The sequence below is a fragment of the Echiichthys vipera genome (genome assembly GCF_963691815.1).
Source record: "Echiichthys vipera genome assembly, chromosome: 17".
In the NCBI taxonomy this organism is placed as follows: Eukaryota; Metazoa; Chordata; class Actinopteri; order Perciformes; family Trachinidae; genus Echiichthys; species Echiichthys vipera.
Genome location: NC_139842.1, coordinates 6,964,634 through 6,976,316, shown reverse-complemented (window position 1 = coordinate 6,976,316; position 11,683 = coordinate 6,964,634). Strand labels below are relative to the sequence as shown.

Sequence of the window (11,683 nt, the reverse complement as noted above, 5' to 3'; positions counted from 1 at the left end):
TAAACAGTCGGTATCTAAGTTAAAATGACTGTGTTTGCATTATCATTGAAAACAACAACTGTTATGCATGTTTGAAGGTTGCATTTAAGATGCATCTAAGAAAGTCATGAAGCCAAAAGTTGTCATCTGAGACAAATTTTTGTTAAAAACCAGATGAATCTTCTGAGCTCATGTTTGCTGTTGTTGCTCTTGCAGGTACGTCTGGCCCCTCTCACATTCAGACAGATTTACAGCCAGCGTGATCCTGGGTAAGCCAATCACAGCCGTTCATCTCATGTGGGGCAGGTTTAAGACAATGACTGAAAGAGGAGCGTTCTTAGTCCCGAGCAGCTTACCACGCTCACACAACTCAGACCAAACTGTCAAACTCGGCAACACCGATCAAATATGAATCAAGAGTCTGTTACTGTGTTACTTATTTCTCACCTCAAATGTTTTCAGAAACACGGTTTAGTGGACTGTTTAGCCGTAACTTGAGAAAGTTTGTGACGTAGTCGCTGTTTTTTTCCTTCTTCAAAACAGACAAACGGGCGTTTTGTTGCTGTGATTTAGTTGTAGTTCACATTTCATTGCTCTGATTGGTTGTAGGTCTATCCAATTGCAGCATTTTCTCTGCACCATTCATAACGCCCCCTTGAAATCGAAAAAGAGCTGAGAGGTTCCAGATGAGGCAAGGCTTCATACACAGCATGACATACAAAAAAATGTGTAAAAATGTCCCCCAACAAAAAGAGTAACATTCTGCTAGTGGTGGTGATTTCCTTAGGGAATAAGACCTCTTGTTTTAAAATTGTTCAGTTACTTAATTAGAGACGCTCAGGCCTTTATAGACAAACAAAGACAGCTACCCACCATCCATGGATGCAGGAGGCACTGTCCTCTTTTGTGAAACGTGTGAGCTGCACAGCGCAGTGGCAAGACATTACAGGTATATGAATACATCATGCAGAAGTGAAAACAATGTGGCATCACTCCTTAAAAGTGCCCAAACTGCCCATTACTATCCATATTTTCTTTGCTTTCTCTTTCATCATGTAACCCATGCTCCCGTCTACTATTCACCATTCCCCCACTGTCTCCAACACTTTTCATGACCTAACCTTGACTCCCAATTCTAAAGCTGTCACAGACCTTAATTAACTCCACTCCGACCCTGCTGCACTCATACAGGGTTTTCAGCTGGCTTTACACAGCTTGTGGCAGCCATAGTGGAGGTCAACAGCTCCTACGCTCAGCAGCTGTGAACAACTTGAATTTCTCCTAACTCGGCTGTCTCAAGTCTCAAGAGAATAAATATAAACTGTGGTCATTTCTGCTCAGTGTGCATACTGTTAAATGACAACATCTCCACAAATCTATTCATAGAAAAGTGGAGGATTTTGGGAAATATACTTATTTGCTTTCTTGCTGAGTTTGATAAGAAGATTGATATCATTCACATATCTGTGCACTAGCATGAAGCTATCACCAGCAGCTGGCTAACTTAATTTACTGGCTTAGGACTGATAACGTGGAAAAAGCTAGCTAAGCTTTGTCCAAAGGTAACAGATTTTGCCTACCAGCACCTCTAGCTCACTAAGGTCGTTAAGATACAATGTGTTACAGTAATTGCTGAGCTTTACAGGAGCTGGTAGGCAGATCTTGCTATAGGGTAGCTGTTTTCCCACTTTATAGCCGTTTTCACATGTGAAGTAGATGTCCGAACATCATCCAGCGTTTCTCTTTTAGACATAGCACACAACATGAGATTGTGTCTGACACGTTCTCACTTACTGGAAACACTCTACGTGCAAGAGGCAAGACATGATGCGGATTACACTGTGGTGACAAAGCCGGTCCATAATTTGATCATTTGATCTGACCAACCGACTGAAGTTCCTGAAACTCCAGTTTTCCAATTAGATAAATCACCCTTTTTCACCTTTGGAGGTTTGTTTTCAACGGCCCATTTGCTTGATGTAAATCCTCCGCACAATGAGCGGTTGTACTCACACGAGGAATCCCTTCGCAATTAAACAGACATTTTGCTTGGGAGCAGGGAGGGGAGAGTGTTTTTTCCGATCTAACGAACGGAAGAGCAAAATGACAGTTTAGATAATGTAGATGTTTCGACTAGGGCTGTGACTTTAAGGCGTAAATTACGATTAATTAATTAATGACAGAAGAAATAACGCTTCCACTTCTCTTGAATATACCGTACTAAGCACTGTTTTATTTTTTATAATATATTAAGTCATACGTATATCAAAATCCATTTAAATTGAAAAATCTTGCTACTTGTGTCAAATATTGATATGCGATTCATCGCGATTAATTAATTACAAAGCCTCTATTTAACTAGATTCATTTTTTAAATTGTGTCCCACCACTCGTTTCTTCATGTCACACAGAGCATTTGGGGTAAGACATGTCATCAGGCTGTATCTATAGCTATCGTCTATCTAGATCATTTCAATGGTATTCCTCTTCTCATCAAACTCCCAGCAAGAAGGTGAAATAGCATATTTTGCTAAATAAACCATTTGTTTAAATGTTAAATATTGACTGTTTGTTAGCTAGCTAGGATTGGTAAGCTACATACCACTGTGTTGTTGCTCAAGTTAGCAGAAGGTTATTCACATATTCACATTTACATTAGTTGCTTTCACTGCTAGCTTTATTAAAACAGTACAGATGATGCTAGGACCAATATCAAAATAGTTCAGTGTTGTATTTTCTTGCTTGCGTTGGAGATGTGTTTATTTGTTTAAACTCTACAGGGGTGTCAACGGAATTCTGTGGCCACAGGTTCCATGGGCCTGCTTGCAGGTAAATTATGAAACTATTTTCAGGTGGACCTCCATGATGGAATCAGATGTGTGTGACGAAGTTACTGCAAAGCCTCATCTTACATCCCATAGATATATACCATTCATTTTCAATTTTTTACATACTTGTCAGTCCATGCCACATAGAGATGTAGCAGAAAATCCTGTTGCAGTGCTAATATTGGGCAGGACCTTTCCCTCTTGAAATGGCTTCAACTTTACCCTTCCCTTCGCCCTTCATTCTTTCCCTTCCCCTGCTTTCATCGGTCATTGAGAACTCCTGTTGTGTTTACTACAAGGCTCCCCTGGGTCCCTGGTTGCTCCACCATGAACCTCAACTCCGTTCACGGTCCAGGGGACCACACTGCCCTGGGCTACTCTGCCACACCGGGCCAGGCTGGCCACCTGGTTGGAAGACAGGACCCGGTCCCAAAGACCCACCTGGGACAACTCTCCAACTAGGGCCTGTGATGAGTCAAATCCTCCACCCAGGGAATCCTGGAAAGCAAAAAGAGTTAAGATATATTACAGAAAGGAGGCGAGAGAAAAACACTTTCACTGTCATGCCCACACAGGCTCAGTTTTGACTGTGTTGCTGTCATAGGCAAAACTGTGGACTTGTGGAGGATGAAGCAGGTGTGATAAAAAAAAAAGTGACCAGTATGAATGTAGGACTACTGAACAGCTTGCAGCTCTGTAGTCAGAAGTTTCAAAATTAGTTTTCTTTTGGAGTACGCCTTACCTGCCTGTAATCAGTGAAAACTTCATTATTCAGACTTTTATTTTCTCGTTCGTTCACTCACCTGCTCCTGCCCCAGAACGAGTACTCCTCCTGGTCTGATGTGATGTCCGGCTGCCAGCGCGTGACCCTCACCCCTCAGCTTTCCCCCCTGGTAGGCCTGCCAGGCTCCTCCCTTCTGGCTCCAGCTCACACAGATGTGTTGCCAACTGCCCCTGGAGAGGTTTAGAGGCAACTGCGCCACCTAATGGGAAAGAAAAACAGCAGTTTAGGTGATGTCGATGTTTCTACATATCACACAAAGCATTTGGGGGTAAGACATGTCATCAGGCTGTATCTATAGCTGTTGTACATCCCATTACACTTTTTTCTCGATTGATAACATGCATTGGTCATTGCTTTCACACAAATTGCATTCAATGACTACATTTCCCAAAATCCATGACCCCCATTTTCCCAACTTAAAAATAAACACATTCAAAACAGAAATATGTCAAAGTTCTGCAGCCACTTCATTGAAATATGTAAAATCTTAGCAGAATGTGCACGGTAAAATGAAATAACAATCATTCCAAACACAGCTGATTGTAATTCACAGTGTTTCTTGATTGCTAAAAGTCCCAAAGACATCCTGCAACCTCCAAGGACACATTACTTTCCCTCCAGGCATCTATTACCATAATGACGTCATTGTATTATCCCTCAAGCCACTGCACTGCACTACACCTTTCATGTGATGTGCTCTACTTATTTGTATGCTAATACAGTACACTACTTCTTCTGTAGTAGACATTAACAGTTCTAATCACGACTGTGGTGCTGTTTATATCCGGCACAACTGGTAACATTTCAAAAAGTGGGTGAGCCTTGCAAAAAGTAGCAGTGAAACTTTTCTCACCAAAGACAAAGATACAGTATGTACTCAGTTACCAGAATAAAATGTATGTATCTGCAAATCATGTATGTATCTGTGTGTAAATGAACCAACCATCCACCTCAACAACGTCCCCTGGGGCTTTTTATACAATTTCAAGTTTTTAGGCATTGAAGTATTATTAATAAAAACCTTAATCGAACTGAAATGGAAGAACTCTCGACAACCGTTTATCAGGTCAACTTCACACTTGGCGTGTGTTTTGGTGACGACCCTGTCACAGTTTGAAGCAGGCAGGTGGACCTAAACGCATATTCAGCAACAGACAGGCAGGAGCTAAATAATAAACAGTTTATTCCCAAAACAAGGAATTTAAACTATTAACACTGGGAACGTACAGGCAGAACTCGAGGATCAAATAAAGCTTCGAAACCAGGAAAAGTGATGATGAACAGACAAGAAACCAAATGGGAAAAGACTATATACAGACAGGACTGCAGGACAAAACACAGCTGGAGCGGGCAGGGAACAGGAATACAGAGGGACATACTGATTGGGTAACGAGACAAGGAAAGGCAACTTGAGGCACGCAGGAAACACAGACAGGAAGTAACACAAGACATGGCACATGAAATCAAAAATAAAACAGGAAACAAACTAAGACCATGACAAGCCCACGGGAAGAACAGTGTCGAGTGCGAGCTCTTGAAATCTACCTTACATTTTTATTAGTAATGTGTTCTGGGGGTGGGAGGACCACTAACTGTTACATCGCCAAACGTCATGCTTAGTACAGCTTGCTCTCTGTCACTCGCAACAGTCCATTCAAGAACATTTGGACAAAAGGAAGACCGGAGATTGTAGGAAACGCAGGAAATAGCTTTGTCCCGAATAGCTAGCTGTTAACAAATGACGCATATACCCACAGCAGTGTTAGGGGACGCAGCTACGTCATGGCGGGTGTATTGCCAAGGAAGCACAGTGTCCAGTGTGAAGTTGTTTGGATGAGCTGTTCTTGAGAAAGCTGCAAGCAGTGATGGAGGCCAAGCAATAAGCCCGTTCCCAACAGGCATGTTTTAAACAGGCACAGCACCAGTCCACATAAATTCACAGTATACAAGTTCCTGATTCGAAGCAAATTTTTACAGCTGCAACATTACATCTAATTAACACAAACATATTGACATAACTTGAAAGATCAAATGTGTATATGTTTAAATATATCTATGAAATTAGGGACTGCACTTGCATGCAAAAGTAAGAAAGCACACACCTTGATCTTGTTTTTATCTAGCAATAATTGCCACATTGGGCAATGTATACTGCCAAAATGGTGTTTCATATATTGCAAAACAATTGTCAATAATTATGGTAATTGCAAATATAAATGTACGTCAGTATATAGTTTCATTGCATGCATATTCATTAAAATACAATTCTGCAGAGCAAACACTCTCTCCACAGACTCTAAACGGTTTTTGATGGCTTAATCATACATATCAAAATTCTAATCCATAAATAATTTGAAAAATGACCCACAAACCACGACATAAATCTTGGGGAAATCAATTGCATCCAAGCAGTTGACAGTTCAGATATACAGTCGATGCTCCGCCTCTTGATTGATACAGTACCTTGTCATTGATGAGCAGCTCAGTGGGGGTATGCAGGCCTTGCAGCAGCACCAATTCGTTGGGTTGCTCAGGAACAGCGTAAGACAGAGGTGTCCCGATTCCTCCCTCGGCGGGCCGCAGCCACAGACAGGCGGTGAGAGCCCGCAGCGCTGGGATGGAGTGTTTCACAATGGCGTACATGTAGTTTGTCCGAGTTGGGAAGGAAAGCCTGTAGCCCTCTGGGAAGGAATGCCCTGAGACACCTGAGACAGAAAGCATGAGTATGGAAATGAAATATATGATAAGAGAATTCAAGGAGAAATCACTTAAATCATCTATCTGGCAACTTTGTTCACATCAAAACATCTGATCTGGTTTTAAGCAGGGCAAGGATTTCATAATCTTTCTGATCTTTACATAATCTATTCATCATAAAGAAACCCCATGGCTTGATTTGATTCAGAGTAATACAAAAATGAAACATCTTTGGTGATTTTTATGCCAGATTATTTCTCCTCATTAGTGGCTTGAGTGATCATGTGATTCATCACAGTCAATATCATTTCTATCTTCATTTTGTATACCACCTTATTATATTTTTTGATTTACACATGAACGAACACAGACAGATCTGGATTATTTCTTAATAACTACCTCCCTCCAGTCCAGAGATGCGGTAGTTTAGTTTATTGATGCCCTGGTCGATCTCCTGCCTGTGCTTTTCTGTTTCTAGCCTCAGGGTTTTTCTCTCTTTCTCCAGCAGCTCCACCTTCTTCTCTAACTCCCCCTCCAAGTCTTCCATCCTCCAGGGCCTGTCAGTACCAGCTTGGTGCCCGGGGTCGGCCAACCTTTCTGGGCCACCAGACATCCCGCCTTCCTCTAGCGCTCCTGATGTGCTGCTGTCCGTCTGGTTGTGAGGAAATGGGCCGATATCTGACTGCAGAGGAGGGAGACAGTGATGAAAACTGGTTCACAGAGTGAGTGTTTTATAAGTAAAAATATATAAGTACTCTCTTTTTCATCTGTGATGTTAAACCAATCTAAAGTTCAGGTTATATAGTGTATTTAATAGTATTCTAGCAGTGAATCTCAACATTATTTTGGTTGCATGCACTAGCAAGGAAAAGATATTATACCTACTTAATAATTGATTTGCTGAGACATACTATCACGCCTGGGGATACAACTAGGGGCTGATTAAGGTTCCACCATGCTGTAGTCAATGTAATATTTCATTCTTAAACATTCCTTTAAGGACAAAATTGTCTGTTTCCAAGTGTCACAAACATTTTGGGTATGAACGGATTTTTAAGCTCAACCACCTCATGTCTGCAGGGATTTTTTTTATGATTAAGCATAATGCAACAAATAATTGCAAATCAGGAAAGCCTGCCAAGAGAATCAACTATTTCAGTCAACATCAAATTGCTAGACTCCACTGCATAGTGGTTCACTGAAATAAACACCCAAACCACAATGGAAGGAATATTGGCATTACAGACGCTGCAAGAATCCTAAAACCTGCGCGGCCCAGTGTATCCACTGAGTATATTGTTTTACAGTGTGAGGTAGAACTACGGAGACACCGTGAGAAGAGTTAATACAGAAACACACATAAGGTACAGAACAATAGATTTAAAAAAAACACAGTGTGCGCAGTGCTGCTAACTTGGATTGTATGAAATGATACAGATACACTAACGACTGTAATAATTAACACATGCATGTAAGCCATGTTTTTAAAAAAAAGAAGTAACCTTGCAAATACAACCCTCAAGTCATGCTATTTATTAATGTGTGTTCCAGTAGAGATATCACTCTATCCCTAGAAACCCTTCTATCGAAACACATAATAAGACCTTGCTGCATACTATGATGCATTTGCTTTCTTGAGGATTGATGTGACGATGTGATTTACTCTCAAGTATAATTTTACTTTTCTGTTATCTTGCCTGGGGCTAGGCTTCAAGGCAGGTGATTACAAGTGCAGATATCAAACATTTCTAGAGAAAATGATCATTTGCAGTGTCCTTTGTGTAAGAAGAAATCTAGATTTGCATAAGCAAACTGCAGAGGCAACAGTGCAGAAACAGTAGAACATACTAACACGTCTAACTTGACAACAGAGTTGAATTTATGCGCTTCTTGTATTTTTATCGGACATACATTGTCAGCCTGTTGGCCAGTCCACTTTGATCCCAACTGAAATATTTTAACATCTGTTAGAATGATACCCAGAGGATGAATGATAAAGGTCAAAACCTTCTTTTTCAGTGAAATCTCTCATGTGTTTTTGCACATTCGTTGTCCTCAGACGATGAATCCTATAAGTGATTATGGTTTGACTTTTCCTTTATTGCCACCATGAGGTTTACATTGTGGTTCCGTTAAACTTGATTGTCATGAATTTGGTACAAACATTTTCGTGCCCCAATAGGTGAACTGCAGCAACTTTGGTGATCCTTTGACTTTTCATCTAGCACCATCAATCGGATCAGAATTTTAATTTGTCAATTTTTGTTCATGACCAAATACCTGCTAAAACTAATAACGCTCCCATCTGCCTCAGCTGTAGTGTCAATTAGCAAATGTTAGCATGCTAGTACGCTAAACTAAGACAGAGAACATAATGAACCTGCTAAACATCTGGGTGCCCCCTGCCTCAATAACTTCTCTTTGGGTCGGCAGTAGCTCAGTCCATAGGTGACTTGGCCGGGAACCGTAGGGTCGCTGGTTCAAGTCCCTGTGTGGACCATGTATGGAGCGTGGACTGGTGGCTGGAGAGGTGCCAGTTCATCTCCTGGGCACTGCCGAGGTGCTGTTGAGCAAGGCACCGAACCCCCAACTGCTCGGGGCGCTGGTCACTGGCAGCCCCCTCGCTCTAACATCTCTCCTTAATTGCATGTATAGGTCCTGTTTGTGCATGTGTGTGTGTATTGGTCCTGTGTGTGTAACATGATTAATAATAAGAGTGAAAAAATTAAATTTCCCCGTGCGGGATAAATAAAGTAATTCTTCTTCTTCTTCTTCTTCTTATCAGCATTGTCAATGTGAGCACATTAGCATTTAGCTCACAGCATCACTTTGCCTCTGTACATCCTGATGGAGCAGCTAGCATAGCTCGTTATAAAACTTGGTGTAATATTGTGGATTTTGGTCTGATTTCAGCAGGGCGTTTAAGGCTTTGTGTAGTCAAGGTTTTCTTCACATTTGAGGAAGGCCACTCAATAAAAACTGCATTTTCATTTTTGAGTGAATTTTAAGGGTGATACAATTGTTGGCATAAAGACACAGCAATGAATAATGTTAGAATCATAGATGCATAAATGTCAAACTTCCATAGCCCATATGGACATTTAATACTGACAATTTACACCCCATTCATGCTGGCGTAGCCTAATGTAAAACAGCTGCATGAAAACAAGAGCCTCTGTTGTCTCACCTGGTCAATCAGACATGATAAGAAAGAGCCACAAAACAAAAGTAAGACAAATGGCATAGCGAGAAGACATTTCTCCACACAGGAAAAGCACAGTGTGAAGAATCTCCACAGTGGAGCTGCATCAGTATGAAATGACAGAGCGCTTACTGTATATCACTGAGCCTCTGGATATAATAGAGATCTTAATGATGTAATATAACTGCACTCGCTAGAAATGGGAAACCAATTCAGTAAGAGCACATTCACACCATTTGCAACCACCGTTTGTGCCTCACACGCAGGACATGGAGCTTGTATGTGATTTAACTGTTGTAGAAAAATAGGAAAGGAATTTAACACAGCTATTTGACCTGACTATTCCCAGATGAGTGTTCTTCTACATAGAACTACATATAATGCTTAGACCTGTGAAATCCATTCAGATCTTTTGAAATGTGTTCCTGAAAGTGTAAAATATGGAGATTACTCGACCCTTTTTACATCCTTGAGGTTTCTATCTGACAGCAGCGATATGGAACAGACAAAGTGTGCATAATCCATACAGACATGTCCTACATACACGACCACAGAGTGAGGAGTACTATGACTGCAGAGAAGCACATTGAGCCTGCGCTTTCTACAAATATAGGCATCTCATAAATTATGTATGTTACTTCTTTAGCCAAAAATGAGGTTATACATCATCGAATGCTGGTCAGACAAGCACGTTTCATGTAACTCTGCTATACTCACTCCTACTCCTCCTTCTGCTGGAGCTTCTCCTGCACTTACCTTTACCCCCCCCCCCTCCTCCCCCTGCCTCACTTGTTATCTGCCTTTCTTTTAATTTTCAAATCTCAATCTGTTTACTTGGCCTGAGAAATGAGCAAACCTCGCCAAATCAGTCTAGTTGTGTATTACTAATGACAATAACAGATGGCAAATTGTGATCACACAACATCACTAAATGTTGATCTGATCAGCAGTTAACATCGTTTCAAATTCAATCACGTGACCATTGATTACATCGCAAGTATGCGGACAATAATGAAGAGATTCTTACATTGTTTTTCTTGACGGTTGCCAATATCTAATATATCACACACACAAAGCATTTGGGATAACTCACTTGTTCTCATTCAAAATTTAAAAACCCTTGCTTTTAAAAAATCACTCATGTCTGCCCAGAAAACCTAAAAGGGAGTTAGAGTGGAAGCAGAGGCACTGCAACTCTGTTCATCAATTATAGCAATAAGATAAAGATAAAGAAAGATAAATAGCTAGAGTTGGGGTTATAGCAGCCTACACTCAAAGCTGTTACCAGACCATGCAGGACCATAGCTGAATATTATAATAAAGAGATCCTACTTTATGTATTAAAAATCCCATCATGTCTTAGCTCCATGCAGGAGGTGATTTATGTGGAGGGGAGATTTTCTTTACACTCATACCTACCTCCAGCTTTTCTATACGGTCTTTGAGTTGGGTGATAGCCTGCTCCAGTTCATCCACAGCTCGAACGGTGAGCAAGTGGGCACCGTCGGGCGTCGAACCCGGGCTATCCCTCACCATGATCCGCTCCAGGTGCGTCTCCTCTGCCTTGCCCCCCCACAGTCCCGCAGCGCTCCCGCGTCTGTCCGCGCTGCTGCTTCTTCCGTCAAGCCCCTTCTCACATTCGGATAGTTTCCCCGTCAGGTCCCTGATGGTCCGCTGGTCTGTTAATATCTGGTCCTTTTGCTGCAGAACGGTCTGCCGGAGCTCCTCCGCCGTGGTGCGGAGGTAGCCCCAGTCTTCCCCCGCGTACAGCGACGGGTCTTCCGCTTGTTGCTGAAAGTTTTTCGGGTTGCACTCACCGGCGGGGATCGGTGTGCAGATGAGTCGACTGACCGTCGGATCATGCCCGGTGAGCCCAGTGACCCCGTCCAGCCCACTGAGCCCGATGTTGAAGGTGGGCGCTTCTGAATCCGGGGTTTCAGAACCATGGAGAGCTCCCAAAGATCCGGCGCGGGCCACGGAGCCCGCTGCTGCGGGTCTCTGCGCCGCCACGTCCGGATACAGAGAGTGGTTGTCGTTTGCTGGTCGCTGTTGTGCCGCAGCAGCCCTGGAGGATCCGGTGTGGACGGCTGCGATGATGCAGATGACCGCTCCGATGAAGGCCACCATCCCGGCGGCCAAAATAATAACAATGAACTTCAGGGTGGCGGCGGGGCGATCGATTATTAGAAAAAT

The 11,683-nt window shown here is 42.3% G+C and overlaps 1 protein-coding gene across 1 annotated transcript; it reads right to left on the bottom strand.

The window, feature by feature from the left end:
- Nucleotides 1–3,065: 3,065 nt before the first annotated feature.
- nptxra (neuronal pentraxin receptor a) lies at nt 3,066–11,617 on the bottom strand (the record flags this gene model as incomplete). The annotated part of the gene is made up of 5 exons (XM_083931083.1): nt 3,066–3,305; nt 3,611–3,790; nt 6,055–6,296; nt 6,688–6,970; nt 10,910–11,617. 5 exons carry the CDS (start codon nt 11,615–11,617, stop codon nt 3,075–3,077), a joined length of 1,644 nt encoding a protein of 547 aa, XP_083787209.1. The 3' UTR covers nt 3,066–3,074.
- Between the last annotated feature and the right edge of the window lie 66 nt (nt 11,618–11,683).